This window comes from Stenella coeruleoalba, assembly GCF_951394435.1.
Source record: "Stenella coeruleoalba genome assembly, chromosome: 8".
Classification (NCBI taxonomy): domain Eukaryota; kingdom Metazoa; phylum Chordata; class Mammalia; order Artiodactyla; family Delphinidae; genus Stenella; species Stenella coeruleoalba.
The window spans coordinates 96,011,798-96,035,350 of record NC_137154.1 but is presented as its reverse complement, the minus strand read 5'-3'; the positions used below and the strand labels follow the sequence as shown (position 1 = coordinate 96,035,350).

At 38.8% G+C, this 23,553-nt stretch overlaps 1 protein-coding gene across 2 annotated transcripts in view; it reads right to left on the bottom strand.

Moving 5' to 3' along the window:
• Positions 1 to 677: 677 nt before the first annotated feature.
• The window catches only part of ARHGEF12 (Rho guanine nucleotide exchange factor 12), a 144,713-nt gene continuing 121,837 nt past the window's right edge, over positions 678 to 23,553 (bottom strand). Inside the window, exons 28-41 of one of the 2 annotated variants that reach the window (XM_079930030.1) lie at positions 20,266 to 20,391; positions 18,537 to 18,651; positions 16,828 to 16,928; positions 14,885 to 14,962; positions 13,689 to 13,764; positions 13,006 to 13,173; positions 12,064 to 12,151; positions 11,494 to 11,580; positions 11,276 to 11,355; positions 10,744 to 10,980; positions 8,122 to 8,592; positions 6,914 to 7,230; positions 5,724 to 5,793; positions 678 to 5,176 (exon numbers count right to left, since the gene is read on the bottom strand). In XM_079930030.1, the coding sequence (XP_079786156.1) occupies positions 5,166 to 5,176; positions 5,724 to 5,793; positions 6,914 to 7,230; positions 8,122 to 8,592; positions 10,744 to 10,980; positions 11,276 to 11,355; positions 11,494 to 11,580; positions 12,064 to 12,151; positions 13,006 to 13,173; positions 13,689 to 13,764; positions 14,885 to 14,962; positions 16,828 to 16,928; positions 18,537 to 18,651; positions 20,266 to 20,391 (2,025 nt within the window). In that variant the 3' untranslated portion in view covers positions 678 to 5,165. The remainder of the gene's footprint in view (positions 5,177 to 5,723; positions 5,794 to 6,913; positions 7,231 to 8,121; positions 8,593 to 10,743; positions 10,981 to 11,275; positions 11,356 to 11,493; positions 11,581 to 12,063; positions 12,152 to 13,005; positions 13,174 to 13,688; positions 13,765 to 14,884; positions 14,963 to 16,827; positions 16,929 to 18,536; positions 18,652 to 20,265; positions 20,392 to 23,553) is intronic. The other variant, XM_079930031.1, reaches the window with a different exon arrangement.

Sequence of the window (23,553 nt, the reverse complement as noted above, 5' to 3'; positions counted from 1 at the left end):
TGGCTTAAAGAGGATGGCAAAAAGTGAAAGTAATTGCTCACATGCAAAGACAGGGTTTGACCTTCTCCATTCCTGTAAGAAGACGGCTGTCTAGGAGCAAGTGGGAATAGTATGGGTATTTATTTCTTCTATCAGTTATGTTTATAAACAGGGCTAAGAGTACAGACAGGTTAATTTCTGCAAAGTACATTTGACTTAATTTTTTTTAAGGTTTAAAAGATCTACAAAATCCTAAGCATTTTTATTAATTATTTTTTATTTTTTGGCTGCACCGTGGGGCTTGCGGGACCTCAGATCCCTGACCAGGGACTGAATCCTGGCCACCCCAGTGAAAGCCCAGAATCCTAACCACTAGGCAACCTGGGAACTCCCCCTAAGCATTTTTTATTATGCTTATTAGCTCTATCAGCCAAACGCCCTGCTGAATGACTGGAAACTAAACTATTATCCCAAGAATAAATCAAAGTATACCTCTGTGTCAAAACCAACATACAGAAAAGCCCAAAACTCAAGGTTTTGAAATGGGAGAGTTGGAATGGGATCCATAAAAGCACAGAAATGTTGGTAGTCTAGGAAGTCCAACACTGAGGATAAGAAAGGTAATAAAGATGTCTTATTTCATTTAGGGTAGCGTTAAACCAAAGTTATATTTCAGTGAGCCATAAAAGCTGCCCCATTTATCCCACTAAAGTACACTTAAAAATTCTGTTATATATATTATACCATCATTAAAAAAATAATGTAATATATAAAAAAAATCATTGCATTGTACATTTTAAATGAGTAAATTGTATGTTACGTGAACTATATCCCAATAAAGCTGTTAGAAAAACAACAACAAAGCTGCCCCAGATGCTGGGGCAATTCCAGCTGTGAGCGTCCTCATGGAAGTCTATGTATTAGGGAGATCAACTCGCTGGTCTCACTAGTAAAGATGCTCTAACAAGCAGGAAGATATCTGACAGTCACTGCCAGTAAGATCACTTAAGGCCTCCTTGGTGCTAAAACTTTTCTAATATAACTTGTATAAGACAAATCAAGAGGAATATAAATAAAAAGTCACATACTTGGTTCCTTTAAGCATATTTAATATTTGAACTCTCATTTTCTATTTTCCCAGACCCCAGAAAACAGAGTTTTTAGATGACCAATATTTTGTTCCAGAAACATACAGCCTTATCAGCTAATTCATAAAAGAGCTATTTTACAAAGGTACATCTGGATAATTAGATCAATAAAGTCTTTTAGGCATTTCAAAATGTGATCAGTAAAAATACATGATTATTAATAAAGTTTTTTTTTAAGATAGTTCCAGATTTCTTTAAAAGTAATTTCTGTTAAAGAGTACATGATTGTATGGTGAACAAGGAAAATAAAATGTTCTAGCAGGAAGAGGCTGACTAAGAATAACCCACAGTGTGCATTACAGTTATGTTCGCAGTACGTCTGCTTAGCCATTGGCACCTGGAAATGGTGGACAGGGCTTCCTTCTAGGAGGTACAATTTTTTCCTACCAATTTATTTTCAAAACCATCAGTACCAGTGGGGAAGAATGAGGCAAAGGAACTCGTTTCTTGAGGAAAAAACAATTTTTCAGATCACTTTGAAAAGGGGCAGAAAAGTCAGCAAAGACATGATTTACAAAACAAAAATTGTAATACTGGGGGCAAAAAAGCTAGCCAGCAGAAAGCTGACTGGAAGTTCCTGCTAATTTTCTGTTCGAGGTCTTCTGTACACAGTTCTGAACGGTGCCCCCCATGACATATAGGGAAGGAAATATTGACCAAAGCTCTAGTAGCTCAAAATAACATCACATACCACCTTCAAAGAAGACAGCTTCCAGTTTGAAATACAGACTCTCCACATAATACACCAAATTTAACAATATCAGAACGAAAAGAAAAGTATGTGAGTAAAAGACAACTCACAGGAAGCATAATTATTTTCTTTAGCTTTGAAAATAAGGAAAAAATGGGCTCTTCTCCTCTACTATCACACTAGCTCCCCACCCGCTTCCATAAACACATTAACAAAAAAACTTTAGAGGGACTCATCCTTTCTAACAGTTGTTAGAGTTGTTTTAGGGAAAAGAAAGCCCAAAAGCTTATAAAATATACCTTCTGTGCAGCATAATATAATAGTAACCGTTTAGGTCCTAATAGCCAAGACAACTCAAGCAGTCCGAGTTAGCTGATTTTAAAGTATGCCAAATATATCGTTTCTAGGGCAGTGATCATGACTTTAAATTACAGCACTCTGGGGGTTTGTTGATTTGCCTTGATTAATTCTGTTCTCTGAAAAGGAAGGAGACACTCCAAATGTAATTTGCCACTTAATAGCAAAGGAGCCATTAGGGCCACATGAGAGAGCACAGGGTCACGGCAGGTCACTACAATAGAGCTCAAACCCAGCTCTCCTGCTCCGGGAAGGTTGCTTTGTCTACCACCCTTGGATCTTTCCGTATGGAAGTAGATTCCAACTTCTGGTCACGTAACTTTGAGAAAATGGCTTCGATGGTAACCAGCCTCACTCAAAGACAGGGTGAATACCTAATTCCATCATTCTGAAAGGCAGGTAGAGTATCAAAGTCGAATGGATGTGATTATAATGGCCAAAAGAAAATAGAGGGTGTGGGAGGCCAGCATGAGAAGAAGGGAAGAAGTTAGTTTGGTAAGATAAAAAGAACACTCAAAATTGTGGAATCTTTTCAGAATTAGACTTCATCTGGGGGCTTTGTTTGACAATCTGGATATGAATTTATTTGGAAGTACTAGAGCTATGGTCAAAATATTTTTCCAGTTAGCCCTGTTTTTGTTCCAAGGAGAGGTTAAACTTCAGGAAAAAGAAAAGCAAATAGTTGCTAAGGACAAGGGACTGGCTGAGCTAGAAGAGAAACCAAAACTCTGCTAACCTACAAAGCTTCTTTAAAGGAATGAGTGCTAGAGAATTATGCAATTACCCTGTAGCGTCTGAAGTTAAGATGAAAGTTCTATTTGTATTTACCGTTCTCCTGATTAACTGTCCACAGATGGTATTAGTGTCAAGTAACTACAGGTGCAATTCTTTTAGTTGGGAGTGACTACATTATTTCCAGCAGCACAATGTAACCATTTGGTTTTTACTTGCTTCTCTTAAGAGATACAGAAAGTTCAAGTCCCAAGCTTTACTTATATATTAGCCTCTGCTTCTAAAATTTTTAATCCCATTTTGATTTAATTTATACTTGGGCTACAACTCAAAATAAAATTCTAATTTATAGATGAGGTCCAACAATCCAAGTTGGTCTACTTAAAAACACAGATCAGTTTTGGAAAAACGGAAACAGGAATCTGGACGTAGATGAGCTTGTTAAGTTGTAGTGGTGTTTATAAAAGTAGTTGGGAAACCTTACCACTTGTGATGAGGGGAAATTTATATATATATATATATATATATAAAATATATATAATATATATATAATATACAATATATATATTTTATATATATATATATATATTTGGGCAGAGGGTGGGGGGATGGCAAGGAAGAGTAAAATTACATCCTAACTACCCACAGAGTTCCGAGGGCACTACTGAAAGATATGAGCAGTGGATGAACTCCTTGCATACTAACAGAATTTTCATATTTGACAAATGATTTAGTTTTAGTTGGCAAAAATACTCCAAAACATACATACCTGATGCACAAAGAAAACCACAGAAAGCCACCAGAACTGAAGGAGTTCTCAAGTTACAGTTCTGAAACATTTATCCTCTGGAGGGTGCTGCCAGTACTACTATTCGTTCTAGAGCAGGCAGTTACCAATGCCTTGCCTGCAGTATCCAGTGTATGTTCTGGTCTGCAATTTTTAAGGTCAGTCATGCACCAGTGTGGAAAAGGCTCCAGCAGTGAAGTCAGAGGAAGTGCTTCTGGAGCTGGTTGGAGCAGCTCTGTCTTCTCCACCACAGCTTTCTCCGCTCCACTCTCGGCTCTCTTTTTAACTCAAAGAGCCCTTTGGCACCATCAGTGCAAAAATTAGAGTCAAACCTCCAGGTACTAAAATGTTACTGGCCTTATAATCAGCAGTACCCGTGGCTAATGAAAGCCATTGTTCAACTCAGTAGTGATTCAGTTACACAACCTTCCCAGACTCTCACCCGCTCCCACCCCACCTTCCTTCAGCGACCCCCACCCCTGCCACCACCTGAAGCATCGCCGTTTGCCTGTTTTTACTTCCTGCCCAATCTGCAGGGGTAATTTTACACAAGTGCCAAAGTCTAATGTATAATTATAAAAATGAAACAATACCAAGAATAACAAACTTATAGTCAAGAAAATAAAATTTGCTTTCCTCTCCCTCCCAAATCCCAACCCTCAACAGAAAAGGAGACAACAGAAGAAAATACACCCATTTTCAAGTGCCTGCTCTCTAGTACATTGAGGATTCCTGTTCATTGGGAGTGGATCCCAGCTACAGAGAAGAGGTGCTTGCCTCGGGTGGGAGGAAGCCCTACCTGGGAGCACAGAGCTCAAGTCCTCTGCACTCAGGAGTCCCAGCAGACTACGCTTTTGAGGTGACCCTCAGACAAGCAGCCTACTGGATGGCAGAGGGCACGGGATGCAGTTTGGTGGAGGCCACATGCTTCCCCCTGCCCTGCTTACCCCGTCCTGCTCTTCACCTCTCTACCCCACCTCCTAACACCCCACACTGAACTCTTTGCTTCGGGAGCAATCGATGCTTGGGTGTACTAAGTACAAAGGGCTAAAACTCTCACTACTCAGTTAAAACAAAACATGGCAAAATAAAAATTAAAATGTGCTTTCAAATACGGAATGAAGTCAAATAAATACATCTGATTTTCTCTTTGTCTTAAGTCTAAGTAAAATTTCATATTCTACACCCAAAGCTCTATACATTTGGTTTTTGTTCTGAATCAAAATGCATTTCTGATAGTGAGGAGAGCAGAGTGAGAGAACGGACGTCCCCTCACTGACAGACTAGTGCAGCTGCCAGGCTGTGAAGAACCAGTCCCGCTCCGGGCCCCTGGGGCGTGGCTACCCCAGGGTGTTCGCAGGCAGATCCTCTGTCACACACTCTCTCTGTGTCCACACTGGAGCCAGGACGTGGTGATACAAGGCCGATGCTCAAATCCAACAACCTGCAGTCACCTCCAGGACACGCGGCTCTAACTTTTATCTGGGAAGAACAAGGAGATGAGGAGATCAAATCAGGAAGAAAGAACGAATTAAAATGCACACTTAGGGAATATATTTGAAATGTGTGGACACTGTTAACACCTTTGTTTCTGGATCAGAACAGCCTCATCCAAAAGCATGAAAGCGAATGAGTACAAATGGCTGCACTGAACACAGATCCGTCGGTAGCCATAGGGGGACACCGATTTCGCCAGTCAGGGGAGACACAAAAGCACAGCAAGACCTGAGGGGGACCTGCCTCCACCACTAGGGAGCCTCAGTTTCCTGGGCCCACCACAGCTCTGCCTTCTGCTTTTGCAAAGGTGAAGAAAGACAGAAGGAGGGTGGCGTGGGGACTGAGCTGAGTCAGCAGACAGCGGCCTCTGCTTGATATATGATGTTTGGAAACAGGCAGTTTTTCTAAGACAGAGAAGAAATGGAATCTCAGAAGGTTTCCACTTGAAAGAATAATAAAAGAATAATAAATCATTCAATGCACTGTTCAGGCAGGATGATGCTTGAGTCTGAAATCCACAGTTTTCACATACCTGAGTGCTTGTCTGTGAGGGCTGATCCAGCCAGCCTTTGGCAAAGAATGCTGTAACTTTCCTCCACCTTCTGTAAAATAAAACCCATAGGTTTTTCATTTGAACATCATGAAAAATTTATTTTGAAAATAGGAAAGAAGGCTTTTTTATATTATAGGGACATGCTTCCAAATTTCAACATTAACATCATTAAAAATTTTGTTAGTAGGCGAAAAAAGTAAATTTCATTCCTTTTACCTGTTCCTCTCGAGTGAATAACTTAAAATGTTCCCATATAGAAGAAAGTAGAGGAGAGGGCAACCGGTAGAGGTGATTATCCCCCCGCCCCCCCTCCCCGCCCGGAGTCACCCTGAAAATGGTCCCACATGCGGCATGAACTAAATTAGAGCCAATGTGCCCTCAGTGGCCTTTTAGAATCTCATCAGCCACAGGGTGACCCTACATATAACCATATGAAGAAGGGAAAACCTACCACATGAAGTTAAAAGAAAAAGTAAGGGAGACCAGTCTTCAGCTGAGAGGCTAAGGACACTTTAAACTCTGGTCCCTGAAACCTCTACTAAATGATGCCATGACAAACATTTGGGCTCTAGCAGCTGTGCCTACTGATGGCAAACTTATAAAGTCCTGTTGTCAGAAATGACCACACAGGTCAGTTTTGCAATGGTGGCTTATGCAGCGACATCTTCAATTATCAATTTACAGAACTCCCACTCACAGGCAGGCCTTTAAATTACAGGAGCCACTGGAGACAATTTCTATCTGTCACAGCACCTGGGAAACTACCAACATCACCTAACAATTCACAGATAATTAATAGGTTATGGCAAGTTAAAGCATTTCCCAGCCTAGATTCCTAACTACACAAACCCCACCTATCTCAGCTTACTGCCCACATCTTCTCATGGAGGCCAGCCAATCATCCCAAATATATTTAGGCTCTTAAACTTAGAAACCCATACAAACACACAGTTTACAGAGCTACAATTGTTTCTGTTCTTGTGATCAGATTAAAAAATGCCGATCTCAGTTTTCCATCCAGGTCTATTCACAGACAATCGTCAAAGAAAACATACAAATCTAGACCCTGAGCAAGGTTACTGACAACAACCTGTTAATCATTCTACACTTCCTCTCTGTTAAATGTGTTTTTTATATCCGAGTCCTAAGGATGTTGAAGTCTGAGGTACCTTTAAGTGTTCCAGGTCAGCCTCTATCTTACGAATGTACTCCATGATCTGGCTTTGTGAATCTGCACAAGAGGAGGGACTCCGGATCTCAAGACAGGAATCCTCCATAGCTCCCCAGCGCTGCTGGACCAGGAATTCTGGGGTGAAAGGTGAAACTGCCCCATCAGAATGAGCATTCTGGGGAGAACGCTGCTGCCGGCGGGTAGAGTCCATAGAGGGGATGCCTGTCGCGGGCTGCGGGGGAAGCGAGGAAGCAATCTCCTCATCCGTGGAGCTCTCCTGCACTGTTTCATAGCCATCAAGGATCAAACAGGTTCCTATCGATAGAGACAGAACAGTTGGATGAGATTAGTGCTGCCACCATCACATCAGAAAACAGACATGGGGTGATTTGCTGACAACTTTAAAAGTTATTAGAGAAGGGGAAAGGCCATTAATTCCCAAATTCCCAGGTTAAGTTTTAAGTACCTCAGAATTTTCTTACATCAGGTTAAAGGTAAACTTAGCAAACTTTCTTGGTAATTTCTGAATAACTTCATATTCGTTAGCATTTTAAAAGTGAAAAGCTGAAAACTACCGAGTCCCTACATGATCTTGCCACCACCCTCCCTGCCAAACACCTGCCTTGCTTCATCTGCCACCACTGTCTCCCTCACCCTGCACTCTTTAACCACAGAACGCCTGCTCCTGCCTCACAGCCTGTGCGCTACTCTTCTCTGCTGGAACACTCTACTTCCAGGTACCCACATGGCTTCTTCTTCACTTCCCTTGGGTCTCTGCTCCCATGCTACCTCCTGAGAGGCCTTCTTCCCTGATCACCTTGTCTGCCCCCATTACCCTCTGCCCCTCAGTCTGACTTATTTTTCCTCCTAATTCTTACTATCTGACATCTATTTATTTGTTAACTCATTTACAGTTAGTTACTCTTTCCCCAAGCAGTGCTTAAGCATCATGACAATGGTGGATTTTTCCGTGTTTTATTCCATGCTATATCTCCCAGCACCTAGGACAGGGTGTGGCATAGGGTAGATTCAGTATTTATTTATTGCATGAAAGCACAGATACTACACACACACACACACACACACACACACACACACACACACACACACACGAGAGAATGCTTGGATACCCGAGCGACATCCATTTCAGCACATAGCACAAATAACAATGATTGAAATCAAAGTTTAAATGTGAAAGGAACTTGCCTGAGATGCGCAAATTAACATCCTTCTCTTCCTTTTTAACTGCTCCATCACCTTCTGATGGATTATCATCACTATGTGCTTCACGGGCATCAAAAAAGTGCTCTCCACTCTCATCAAGACCCCCTTCTGGCTCTGCGGGAGGCATCTCTGGGGTCATAATCATGTGGTCCATTACTAAAATGTTACTTGCCTGGCTATCTTGGAATGCCAGTACCACTGAATCCCGTGGAGCAGAAGATTCAGTTGAAGTCCGTGGACTGTAACAAGTTGAAATGTCACCAGTTCCAGTTCTAAAGGGCATCTGTCCTTCACAAGGATGATAGGCCTTAATATTGCCAGGCTTCTGGGTTCCACTGTCTGCCTGCGCCCCCAGAGAGGCTGTCCTGCATCTCGGGAAATGCGGCCAGTCTTCCTGAGTGCTCTTCTCAGTCAAACCCAGCTGTTGTACCAGCAACTGCTTCAACAAACCCACTAAAGGATTTAGGAAGGGGGGAAAAGCACACGCATTCACAACTATAACCTCAAACTGACAGAATTAAATTAGAGGAATGATCAGTTCTCTTAAAGTAAGTACCTTTTTAGTAACATGCAGGCAAAAATATTAATTTCATACAGTCATTTTTTGTTTTGAGAAATGAAATAAAACACCATCTAGAGAAAATTTAACATCAAACTTGTCTTTAAAAAAATTTAAGAATTCTCAGTGGGAATCCTCTTATTATTCTCCTATATGCCTACCTCCACATTTTCTACCATATAACTGGAATAATACCGCAAAGGTACTTCTTAAAAGGATGTTGAAAAGCCGTGTTAATCTAGACAAAAGAACCTGAAAGTTCTGCTTTTTCCAGAAGCAGACACTATCTACATAGGCATTATTTTTTTCTAATTTTATTAGACACAGAGAACATTTACTTTATCATCTATAATAACCCAAAGAATCTCCTTAAATGGTGAAGAAGAAAATAAAACTGCCCTGCAAATTTAATTCCATGTTTGGTAGCATGCATAATTTCAAAGGATAAGGAAATATTTATTAGTTTTTTAAAATGACCTCACTAGTACCACAGCTTCCTTTGGTTGTTGAATATAGAATGGATTTAATTTTAAATGGACAAGTGCGTGCTGTGAGGTCACTCACCCAATGAGAGGGACACTGGGACAATGTTAGTGGAACCATCAGAAATCATTACCACTGTTAACTCTATGAGTCTAGAATAAATTAGGTTTTAAAGAACTTGACCAATTCCGTACTTTCAACTCGGCCTTAATTTCTGTCTTCTGTCTCTTTAAATAAAGTTTCCACATAGGTTTGGGTCTTTGACCCTCCTTCTTTTTGCTCTGCAGTCACTTCCTGAGAGACGCTATGAATACTTATGGCTTTGACACTCAGATCCATCTCTCTCCCTGACCTCCTCCAAAATTCCAGTCTTAAAACTCTCAACTTCCTGCTCATCCTTCCTCTTAAATGGCTTGCCATTCATTACCATAATCTCAACATGTTTTAAAATTAAGCCCATAACCTATGGCAAAGAAAAGAAGGAAAAAAGAAAGTGTAGCAGTGGTGGTTCTTTTCTAATTTTTATTTCTGACAAAAATACTGAAATTTTCTCTAAATAGTCCCTTACCTTTGCCCTCACAGCCAAAGAAGCCAATTGTTTTAAGTATCTGTTGGTTTCTCACTTTATTTTTATTCTTCTAACACCATTCTAGCCCAAACCCTTTTAGCCTCAAGCCCAGACCACTCCAACTCTATTCCCATTCAAATCCTTTCGCAGATCTCAGCCAGAGTAATCTTTTTCCATTAGTCATACACCCTAGCTTAGCAACTTCACATGGTTCTTTCTCTGCAGCTAAAGCAATCATTCTCAGCCTTTTTCCCACCTCCAATACACCTGAGACATGTGATCCACTCCCACTTGTAGCAGTGGTTCTCAACCAGGCTGGAGAGGGAGTGGGTGGCTAACCAAGTGGCAAGGACCACCCATTCGTGTGTGTGTGTGCGTGTGCATGCGTGTGCGAGTGCGTGTGCGAGAAGGATGGGGCGTGGTGAAGAATACTACAATCTCCACAAGAAAACAGAAGAATATCTGTAGCCTGAAGAGGTCCTCAAAACCCTGCAGCCTGCCACCCTTCAAGTCTGGAGGACTCAACGTGCTCTTCAAGGTCCACAACAGCTGGGCTCAACAACGCATCCTCCACCTTTCTAAGCTTGTCCCCCATGACTCCTTTAGCTTGTGCGGTCTGCCCCAGGCCAGCTGCCCTACCCGCTGCTCTCGGAACACCCTCAGAGTTTCTGCCTCTGTGTGTTGGTCCTATTTGGTCCTACCATTTTTCTTGTCTGACTGACTTCTATATATTCTGCTAAATACCTATCTGAATTTTACCCATTCTTCAAGGCAATAATCACCTCTCTCTTGTTTTCTAATGCCTCCCTTCTCTGGTCACGGCAACCAGATCAATTTTGACATACCTATAATGTTTTTTTACTTAAGAAGGTGAGGGAAAGTTTTCTCTCATCTTCCCAACTAGACTGTAAAATTCTTGAAGGGAAAATTCATGGTACATTATAAAACTCTGGTGCTTAATAAGTATCTGTATTAACTTACGAATAAAACTTACAATTCCTTAGTGCATCCAACGCCCACCGTTCTTCTGAGACAGGCAAGTGTGGATCTGGGACTGTGATTTGATAATTGACTCCAACTTCCTTTAGGGTTCCATCTGCATGCTGCTCCTTTGCAAACTGTCTCTCAGCCACAAAGAGGTCATCATCCACCTCCGATTTCCCAGAGGTATCCAGTGAATGAGATTGAGGTTTTGACGACATTAAAGGAGACTCTAATCCCAAATCTCTGTCTGTTCAACGGAACAGAAAAAGCAGAACGTATCTTAACAAAACTTTTAACGTGAAGCATTCAGGAAATATTTGGAAAAAGATAACCACATGAGCTACAGAGATTGTCCGCTAAGTAAAATACATGGCACTCAGTGCAGTGTGATAATGGTATGCAGAAGGCGCACAAGCAAAGTTTGTTAAAGTGAATAGCTGATGCCAGATCCTGCATAAACCAAAAGAGTTAACGTTTCTTCACATTTTATTGAGTAATATGTAGACTCCATTCTTCCGGGTTAATTTAACAGATCAGTTTACCTGGACTCTGCAGACCAGAGACTGAAATGCCATGATGTTCCACTTTTAATTTTGGAGGTTCTTCTTCATCATTGTCTCCTCTATGGAAGGGAAAAAAAAAAATCTTTCAGCTTCATGAGGTGCCTAAACATCAGTGCAACAAAATGTTTATAATTATCCATTCTTTCTCTGACCAAAACGACAAAGTCGTTCCTACTCGGAAGCAAAGGCACACTCACTCGCAAGGTGGTGACTGTGGCAGTGGAATTGGCTTTGTGGACTGCTCCTTCACTGATGCGGCCATCCGACAGATTAGGTCCTGCCAGCTGCAGGAAGTTTGAAAAGAATACAAAACACAGGAGGGAAAGGAAAAAGAAACACACTTTAAATACACTCAGAAAGCAAAAATAAAAACTAACAAACCATACCAGAAACCGAATCAAACCAACAGTCAAAAAACACTATTTCTGCCAGAGAATAGCTTTATTTTGGTGACATACTATTAAGTAGAGATTAGAAAACCTCACAATGTTATGGATACACTACCCATGAAAGAAACTTCACTTGAAGCTTCTGAGAATTTTTTCTTTAGGAAAGATACTTTCAATAGGATAGAACCAAAATAAGAGAGATCCATCTAGAAGGGAACAAATTCTTAGAAGAACACCTCTCAAAGAATATAGAGGAAGTACTTGTTTCCACATAGTTTTTGGTTTTCAAAGTCCTTTTACAAAAGCAGTTAAATTGTGGAATGTTATATTCAGGATAATAAAACATATTAGAGCAAGGTAGCTATATCCAGTACATACACAGTCTTTTCAGAAACTGTCTGTGCCACCAGTTCATAAATTTGGGCTCCATTGTCAGACATGGAGATGACGAATAAAGCTTTGTTATCTGGGAAAACAAGACAAAAATTACTCTAACAATATGACCCACAGAGGCTGGGAGAGATGTTTCTAGGGTCCTGGTATTATTCTGCATCTTAATCTAGGTAAAGGTTACACCTGATCACTTTGTAAACACACATTCACTTTGTAAAACTCATCAAACTATAACTTAAAATTTGTGCAAATTATTGTATGTTAAACTATATATAATATACTTTAATAAAACAAAGATTATAAAAGCTAGCACTAATTCCACAGTAATTTCTTAAAAACAAGTGTCAACGTATCTAAATTACTGAACTATAAACACTATTGCTCTTTTTGAATTTATTCAGAATTGCCCTTTTGCTAAACAGTTAGTCAGTAACATTCAGTGGGTGTTGGAGGAAAGAGGTCATAAATTTATCTTACCACTATGGAACTAACAAGTTTTAAAAGGGATCTCCTTATTAGTACAGTTAATATGTAACTTCCTAACTGAAACTGATTTTTAAAAACCTAAACCACACCTACGTCTTCAGTTTTTGCCTTTTCCCCACCATATCAAAAAATGAAACCTTTTCAACGGGATTACCTCCAATTCATTGTCTTCACTAGTGTCATCAATGATTTGAACATGACATAAAGATAAAAGTAATACGCAGAAAATTTTAAAATGCAGAAAATTATTCAGAGAATCTAAGCATCCTCAATAATTTTGGGGTATTCACGTTCTAAGCAGTAAATAAATTTCATTTAATCTGTATAAGAATAGAAAAGGAACAAAACTCTACGCCAGCTGTGCTACTTCAACGACACTGAGTATCTTATGCAATGTTACGATGAACCTGGAGGTTAGTGTCATTCAGCAGACATACTCGCCTGTTGCCACTTGTCGAACCAACACTGTATTCAACTTGATGACAGGGCTAAATGTGTGTTTGCTATCACCTGTAGATGCCAGAATCTTACTATGACACCTTAACACCAGTCTATCGTCCTGCTTTTGTAACAATACAAGAATATCTTCCAGCAGCAAAGTGTATAGATCTAGAAATAAAAATGTAGGCGAGGTGATCAGTACAGAAATTGAGATGTGTTTTATAAACTTTATAACAATTTGACATCAAAAACTGATTTCTGTTAAATCTAGTAAATTTTAAAAATGTACTTGCTATTGTATTTTTTAATAATTCATTTTTAATGTATTACACCCAAGTGTCAGTTTGTGACTGACAAGAGATAAAAAACACTGGTTCTTCACCACAGATAGTTTGAGATACAGTGGTTTAAAGGAAGCTGAGACTCATTAGAATACAAGGATGGAGACAGGACTGAATCATGACAAAATTTTCTGCTTCATCCCTAAATGAGTATTTAACATGCTTCACATATAACAAAATAACATAAGCAGATCTTCTGTAAATGAGTAATAACACCAAGTACCATTGCTAATTGCTGTCACTGAAAAATGTGAACGGCTATCTCTTCTCTTTGGCATAAGGAAAACTTCCTATTCTTTTCCCTTCTCCACTCTCCCCCAAACCAACAGACAGTACACCTACCAATAGTTTTATCTCTATTCACCTTCCAAACCAATGGCCCTTCGTGAATCATCTTCCTTTTTGTTAAATCCAAATTCTGCCAAAATAAAGAGAATTACACACAAATTATTTCCAAGCACTTAGTGAGATGATATTCCATTTAGTCTCCTTTCCAGAAATTCTTACTATAAAAGATACCGTTTACATTCACTATTATTGATATCTGTCAACTACTGAAAATGGAATAAAAATCAGGTTAAAGTAAGCTGCATAAAATTTTCTAGAAAGGAAAAAGCATCTTGCAGAAAAACATTCAGGAGTACTGTCTTCCAAATTTCACTCTAAACAGAGGTAACAGCTAATGAAAATGAAGCTGTAAATATTCAGCTACTAGATTCTCAACCCCTTCCTTATTTTTTCTATGAATAACTATCTAGATGAGGATGATGTATAGCTTATCTGTAAGAAGCCTCTGATCTAGGCTCTCATTCCAAAAAAAGTTCTAAGGAATAGCATTTCACAGAAGTCCAGCTAGTACTGAGGCTTGCTCTAAATATTAGTAACTTAATAAGAGAATCATCTTTTAGCATAAGTAGCTCTAGAAAAATCTCATTCTCTGGAAGTTAAGGGGCGCAGCATATTAGCATGCTTTTTGATAAGCTCTTAAAATAAATAAATAAAAGTCTATTTTAACAGCCACCAAATAAATCTGCCAGAACAACCAGTGAAACAGTATAAGAAAGACTTAAATTCCTAGGTGACTCAATACAAAAGCTCCATGTACTAGAAGGGGCAATTAATAAATATTTTACTATCATTCCTGTAATGGTTTCAACTTTTATGCTTTTGAAGAGCTTCATAGAAAAATAATTATCTTCCTTTACTCAAAAATCTGGGAAGTTCCCACAGTAAACAGCCTTACTCTTATTCAAACTACAGAACACAATAAAATTAATTTTAATAATAAGTAATGTTCCTTAGTCTCCTACAAATCCTTGTCACAAAAAGTTAGTTTCACATAAAATATTCCCCTACTGAAAGACTAAAGCAATCCTCACACAGACCAAGACATTTAAAAGGAAGAACAGAACCATAAACACAGACAATCTATGATGCAAGAACTCCTTCAGGTCATGTATGTTCCCACTGAGATGTTAATTACCTTCCAAGTCTTTAGCAAATTTTATGTTTTAAATTATGATTAGACCATCCCTTACCCTGAGCTCTTCAACATTTGGGTACTCTGACAACTTCAGATTGGAGGTATCAAGGCGACGCTGATAATCTTCTAAGCGCTGAAAATGAGACAGGACACAGCTAAGGTTACTGCTTTGGATATCAATGACCTCCCTGTTCCTAGATCAAATGGACACTGTACCTGCATTCTGCTGAACTCTCTGCAATATCAGACACAACCGACAACTCACTCTTCCTTAAAACACTCCCTTCTTTTGGCTTTGGTGATATTACCCTCTCCTAACTTTCCTCCTACCTCGTTAGCTGTTCTTTTCCAATCTTCTTTTCAAACTCTCTGGCTGCTAACTAGCATATATTTACTTTCTAAATATGTAAATAATGTACATGGCACAAAATTCAGAAGGTAATATAAGGCACACAATAAACAGTAAGTCTCCCTCTAAGCCTGTCCTCTTGCCTTCCCAGCCCCAATTTTCCCTAAAGAAGAAACCTCTAATACCCATTTCTTGCGTAGCCTATGAGAAAAACTCTAAGAAAAAAGAATACACATGGATGTAAGCACGCTTGGCTCTGTTGCGTGTAGATATAGCTTTTTAAAAAGAAATATATGGTAACATAATACATTCATATGTGTATTACTCATTCAAAAGGTAATGCAATATATTCATATACACATTTCTCTCTCTCTCTCCCTGTGTGTGTGTGTGTGTGTGTGTTTATCAGTCATCAATATATCTTGGAGACTGTTCCACATTAGCACATAGAGAGAGAGTAGTCTATTTTTCCAGTGGCTGCATGGTATTCAACTCTGTGAATGAACTATAGTTTTTTAACTACACCTTACTGATGGACATGTATATTAGAATAAATTTCTAGAGAAACAACTGTTAGACTAAAGGGTACATTTTTCCCCAAGATTATAAAAATTTCCAAATATACAGAAAAGTCTGAATGTGTATAGTAAACACCCATATACCCACCATCTACATTCCACAACTAACATTTGCTACATTTGTCTTATCATATACCTATCCATCTATTCATCCCTCTATCTATCCATCAATCCAGCTTATATTTTGGATGTGTCTCAAAATGATATAACACACTTTATCTCTAAACATTTTAGCATGCATCTCATTAACAAGAGTTCAATATTTATTGACAGTTCTTTTTTTAAATTAAAATTTACATACAGTGAAATGTACACACTTTAAGTATACCTTTCCACCAGTTTTTACCAATGCATATGCCTGTGTAATCAAGCTCCTATCAAGATATGAAATATGACCATCGATCACCTCAGAAGGCTCCCTCATACTTCCTCCTAGCTAATCTCTGTCCCCAGATCCCCAGTGACAACCATTTTTCTGATTTTTTCCACCATAAATTAGTTTAGCCTTAGAAATTCACATAAATAGAATTACATATTTGTACTCTTTTGTGTCTGGTTTCTTTCACTCAGTATAATGTTTGTGAGAGTCATCCATTACTGCTAGTATTACTTTAGTTTATGACTATATTTGCATTTGGTTTATGCTATAAACATTCCTGCACAAGTCTATGGGCACGTATCTTCATTTCTCTTGGGTAAATCACCAGGAAGAGAATTGCTGGATCAAAGAATGGACGTGTGAATACGTACATTTTTAATTTAAGTATAAATTGCCAAATTGTCCTCTGGGGTTTTTATCATTTTACACTCCAAACAATACATTTGGAAGTTCCCGTTTTTCTACAGCCTCACCAACAGAGTGAATGAATGAGCAAACAAGCAGCTAGAGATGCTCAAAAAAGCCAAATACCACTCTGATGTTCTATCCCAAATTGATCCGGACCCACCTACTACATGAATAGTTAACAAATATCCCGCCCTTCAATTATGTAATAACAGATTCCAGGTAACACTAATTTAATATTCTTATTCTCACTGTCATCCTGTGTCTTCTTGCTTTTTCCTTCTTACCTGCTTGTTTTCTGCCTCCTTAACAGCCTGATTTACATAATTTAAGATCTGACGACAGTGATCGGCAGCTTTCTTCACCTTCTCCCTTTCTGTTGGCCATTCTAAATACGGCAAAGAAATCCAAAATGTAAAATGGAGGAAATAAGAAAAGAATGTAAGTATATACATAAATGAGATACCACTTTATTTCAACAGTTATAAAAGCATAGTAAGACCTTGAATATTTTATTTATTTTAACTTTTATTTTTATTTATTTTTTATTTTGGCTGTGTTGGGTCTTCGTTGCTGTGCACGGGCTTTCTCTAGTTGCAGTAAGTGGGGGCTACTCTTCGTTGCAGTGTGTGGGCTTCTCATTGTGGTGGCTTCTCTTGTTGCGGAGCACAGGCCCTAGGCGCATGGGCTTCAGTAGTTGTGGCACATGGGCTCAGTAGTTGTGGCACATGGGCTTAGCTGCTCCGTGGCACGTGGGATCTTCCCGGACCAGGGATCGAACCTGTGTCCCCTGCGTTGGCAGGTGGATTCTTAACTACTGCACCACCAGGGAAGTCCAAGACCTTGAATATTTTTATACCAGGCTAAAATCCTACAGCAGAATCTCAATTCAGGTAGTCTTTGGACAGGTAAGACTTCTTATCATAGTACTTTAAGCATCAATACTAACCTTTAAAAAGAAACCAAATCCAAGGAGAGATGCTTTATATCAAGTATCAGGCCCACCCAAAGGAGTGGGTTTCATTCACATTGTAAGCTATATAAATGGGACCCCTTTCCCCCTATCAAAGTGCACAGCCTACATGATTATGGACAGTGGACCCATTAAACAATAGATTTTGAATGATAAAACAATTCAAAATAACTCCAAAATATGTTTCTTTGAATTTGGTATTATATTAAAGAAAGAAAATAGTTTACAACATTTGTATCATTAAAAGAAGATGAACTTCACCAAAATGTGTTGAGATTATGTTGAGGTTCTATTTTGGTAAAGAATACCAAAATCAGAATATTCAAAATTACAATCCTCCAAACAATAGTCCAACTATACTGAATAAATACATTAAAGTATAAAAGTTAATGTGTATGAGTATTTTCAAATTCCCAGCCATAAGAAACAGGCGTTTGATTGCATAGAATTATTAATGAGAGCTAAGTATAGAGCTCAACTGAGAAACTCAGATTCACTTCACGTTTCAAAACAGGAGAGTTGGAACGATATGCATTGGTTGGACTTAATGAAAGTATATATGTAGATACAAAACATCTCTGCAACCCAGTATAAGTCTTCTTCAAAGCAAATATGATATATGCTAGAGGAAGTATTGGTAAGCTTTTTTTGTACACTTTATGGGCCATATGGTCTTTGTCACAACTACTCAGCTCTGCTGCTGTATTACAAAAGTAGTCAGAGACAACATTTCAACAAGTGAGTATGATTATGTTCCAATAAAACTTTATTTACAAAAATACATGGTGAGCCAGATTTAACCCGTGATCCAGAGTTTGCTAAACCCTGTGCTAGAGCTATTAACGGAGTACATTAAATCAAACAGCCCAAAGAAGACTGGATTGAATCTTGTTAGAACATCTTGCCGTACTATTTGGAAATTCAATGTCCACACACCAGGATGCTGTGAGAGATTATTCAGCAGAAAATGTGTTTTTGTTGTTGTTGTTCCTAAGCTCTTTAATTTCAGTGAGAATGCTGTACCTGTGTATTTGGCAATATTATCCAATAGAAGAGGGTACTTAGTAAGCCTCTGCATTTGGGTGGGAATGATGTCTTTCAGCTGCAGACGACGACACAGTGGATTACTCTCAGCATCCTAAAATTAAAGTCAAATAAGTGAATTTGTAATTCTTATTAGGACTATGATTACCTAACACATACCACATATTCATCATGTAACTATCTACAGCAACACAGTTCTGGTTATTAAATCAAGACTTAAAACCTGCCAAGACATACCACTGCCACTCTACACTTCTGCTTTCTCCTTTAATCACATAACGTTGCCTTTATCACTCAGCCAATGGCTTCTGTGTTATCTATTCAAGCAAAGACTGAGAGCATCCATAATCAACTCTAAGAACTGCTTTCTTGTGAAAAAAGTTTTATCTTCACGTATTAAAAAAATCTAGTTACATTTTTCAACGACTGGCATTCCTACCAAAAGCTAGTCAGTTAATTTGCTGTCTGCCACTCCAAGTAGGCACAACAGCTCACCAGTCTCGATATATCAGCTCAACTGTACTAGGGTTCTGTAAGCTTTTCAGTGAAGCGCCAGACAGGGAATATTTTAGGCTCTGCACGCCATCCGTCTCTGCCACAACTATTCCACTCTGCTGTTTTAACACAAAGCAGCCACGGACAATACACAGAGGAATGAACTTGGCTGTGTGTAGTGAAGAGTTCTAAGATGGCCTCCAAGATGCTCACTTTCTGGTGTACACACCATACAATCCCCCCCCCCTTGAGTGTGGACAGAACCTATGAATATGATGGGTTATCACTCCTGTGATTAGGTGACTATCAGTTAACTCTGAGTCAATCAAAAAGGAGATTGTCGTAGGTGAGTCTGACTTAATCAGAGGAGCCTTTAAAAGAAAGCTCTGTCAGAGAGACCCATTCCTACTGGCCTGGAAGAAAAGGACACATCCATCTTGTAAACTGCCTACAAGGGCCACGTAGCAGAGAGATGTGGGCATTCGCTAGGAGCCAAGAGCAGTTCCTAGTCAAACAGCAAGAAGACAGGGCTCCCAGTTATAGTTACAAGGAAACGAATTCTGCTGACAACCAGTGTAAGCTCAGAAGAGTGGCAGCTGAGAATTGCAGCTGCAGGTGATACCTTGATTTCAGCCTGGTGAAAGCATGAAGAAAGGACACAGATAAACTGTATCTGTACTCCTAAACTGTAAAAGCTGTGACATAATACATTTGCATTAAGTTGCTACATTTGTGGTAATTTGTTATACAGCAATAAAAATATCAACTGTGTAAATACAGCTTTGTAAACTTTATTTACAAAAACAGGGAAGAGGCTGGATATGGCTGGTGGGCTATAGTTTCCTGACCCTTGGTCTACACCAATATATGCCCTAGTAAGCAGTGTTACGCTCTTCCCTGGGCTTGATATAAGGCCATTCTGATGTTTTGACGGTATTATTTTAATAGTGTACATGGGCCATTTCCTGACAGTATCTCCATGGCAATGTGGACTTCTATGTCAAGTATTGTAATCCTGCCATATATTCTTTATTATTCACCATTCCAGTATCATCTTTATATTTTCCAGTAATTTAAGAGAAAATGTATGGCTTTAAAAACGTAAACACAGACATAATCCTTGTAAAAAATTTAGTCGTAGGATTCCCCTAGTTTGTTCCGTAATTGATAAAAAATGGCATTTCTTTTTTCTTACATGACTCACTCAACTCACTTGCACAAAAGTCTGGAATCGAGAATCCTTTTTCTGACGAGACTTGATCATTTCCAGGGCAAAGGGTTGGTTACTGCAAAAGGTAGCAGCAGCATGTTTCAACTTTTCCTCCCCGGGTCCACTGAACTGTGCCAAGAACGCAAAGGACACAACAGAGAATGGGATACTGAGTCTATATGAGGCCAGGCAAAATGAGAGACAGCCACAATCCTTCCAATATTCCAATAAGTATCCTCAAGTGACAAGAAACAGAAATCTACACATTTTATGTGGATTATCAATGATTCTCCATTAAAAAGGGTCTGACCCTGACATATCCAGACCTTTCCTGATCATCGTCCAATGTTTTCTTGCTTGTAGCCTCTACCATAACTTACTACTTTTTCAGTCTATTCCACTTCTAAATCAGATAGAAACGTTGACACTTGGGGGAATATGAGACACAAAATGCTTAAAGACTGGGATTAAATTTGATTTTCTTAGAATGTGACACCTTCACAAAAATTACTGTCTTACTGCTCTAGGAAGAAAATCCTTGGGATTCTAAGCTTACTTTCTTACTGTGGAATCCGGGGCAGGTCATAACTTTTCTGGGTCACAACAAAATTAAATCACTGCTGCTTCACCCATGTAGAAGGTAGGGATCCATCCCTTGAATTTCTCTTGGGGAAGATTCATGAGCCTATGACCCTCTTTTACTAAAAATTATACTTTTTACTGATATTTTTCATTTGTAAATTTAAGTTTGTACATGCCACGATTTTAAGGTTTCTTATAAGACACCTAACAAGTGCTTCACTCATAATAGGTATTCTTATAAGTACAGGTCGAATAAATGATTTTTAAAACCACCTTTATATTTGTAGCAATTGCTTTATGGTTTATAAAGAAGCTTTTCATAAAAATCTCCCATTTAAAGCCATATTTCCAAAAGTTTATACACGAAGGCATTTTGTAAAAAATCCTTTTGTAGGGCGTTTGTAGTTAAATTCAGAGTATTTCTTCTTCAACTATGACACATACGAAGTGATATTTTAATAGGTTGCTCCAATGTTGTATTCTTATTCTATTATAAATATCACTCAACATATTTAGAGATGAGACTGGCAGCATTTTTGGTATGTTAGTCAATCCAGGTGTCACACAATTACTAACAGTGGCTGTTTACAAAAGAAAATAACACCCTAGCCGTAAGCAGTTTTACAGTGGTTTTACTAGCAGCGTAAGTATATATAAGGTGACCTCAAGGGACCAATATTGGAAAAATATTCTCGAAAACTATTTTTTAAAAAATAGAGTAGGGCTTCCCTGGCGGCGCAGTGGTTGAGAGTCCGCCTGCCGATGCAGGGGACACGGATTCGTGTCCCGGTCCGGGAGGATCCCACATGCTGTGGAGCGGCTGGGCCGGTGAGCCATGGCCGCTGGGCCTGCGCGTCCGGAGCCTGTGCTCCGCAACGGGAGAGGCTGCAGCAGTCAGAGGCCCGCGTACCACAAAAAAAAAAAAGAAAAAAAAATAGAAAAAGAAATAGAGTAAATCTAGACACCTGTTTATGATTTTTGCTTTTAGTATTTCTGGCCAACGCTTTGCCCTAAATTAACCCTTTGTACCTAGCAGCTGCTAACCAAATTGGTTAGTCCATTCTGCTTTTCCTCAACATTTTATAGGCATATCACATTGGTCAAGAATACAATTCTTTTTGAATGTTCTAAAATAAATTTGTGGTCCCACTTTTAAGAGGTATCTCCGCTTTATTTCACCATGTAGTAGATTTATGCAGTCCAAAGGACTGTGGTAAGAGGACCAATGTACTTCTGTACCTTATTAATGATGAATCTCACTTGACACTTGGTGTTAAACATTATTTTTATTAGATGCAAATTAAACTGCTTAGGAATCAAGATTGATATCGTTAGGTCCATATGACTTACAACTTTTTAATCCAAACTTAACAAGAAAATTGATGCTACGCTATGTCATACTACGAATTTTCTGTTTCAAGTTGAGTAGAGTGCTGCCAAGGCAACAGAACTCAGATATCAAGAAACAAAATGAGTCCCACCATCACAGAGTAGCCACAGAATAAGCTGGATTTTTCAAGGAAGTTAAGTCTCCTTAATAACAATGATGTCAGCGTGGGCCTAAGGAGAAAATGCTTTGGAAAGTTCAGTAAATCCAAGATGAGACTGGATTATGATTCCCTGATCTTGTTCTACGTGTCAAGTGGCTAATGGCTAAGAAGAGTTCTACTAACAGATTAGGAGATTCTGAGTTACAGTCTCACCATCAATGAAAGGAGTAGGATCAAGATTGTTTTAGTCAACTTTCTAGTGTTTAATCATTGTAAAATTATCAATCATTGTAAAATTCCCAAAAAGTTATCATTGTAAAATTACCAAAATCTTGTGACATTTCCTCAGTCTACATATTGAAGTAAATATCTGTCGGCATAGCTAAACAGTTCTTGTTCAACCAGTGTTAAAATTTTGAGAACTACATCACATATTTTACTATTATTCACAGCCTTAACTATAGTACTTTCTTTAAATGTCTGGATCAAACCCACTTTCCCCTAGTAAGATTTTCTGTATGTTCCAGTTCAGGTCTCCTTGCTATCTATTCCCATAATAACCTGTATTCTCCCCTTTTTGTAACACTAATCACACTTGAAATAACTAACGACTGTTTTTTAATTACCCTTGTTCCCTGCATCGGCAGGCGGACTCTCAACCTCTGCACCACCGGGGAAGCCCCTAACGACTGTTTTTTAATTTTTTTTTCCCATTGACTATAAGCTCCACTGGCGCAGGAGTCATATCTGTTTTGACTGCTACTGCATCCCCAGTACCTAGAACAGTGCTTGGCACGTGAGTATATATTATGGAGTATATACTGATAAAGAGTCAGCTGGAAAGATAACTACAATTTGACAAACAGCTACTATAGTCTCTGAACTCTTTCCTGGTACGTAAGATTAAGTAATTTTCACCCTTCTGCTTTTGTGATGGTAGTTTTGGATCTACAATTGTCTAATGTTTTACAGTACAATTCTGAGATTTTGACAACAGAAGACAGTTAAAATTCTACATCGGTTAAATTATTTTTTATCAATATCCATGTTACTCTACATTCTTTTAAACACAAAGAACTGGTACCTTTAATTTGATGAGAAAGGAGCATGTAGTTGATTGGGCACTTATTAGAAGAATAAGTAAGAATACACAGTTGGACCCCTTTTCATCTTTACATTAGCTTTGCAAAATGGAGGAGTTTGCATATTTGGGAAGGTT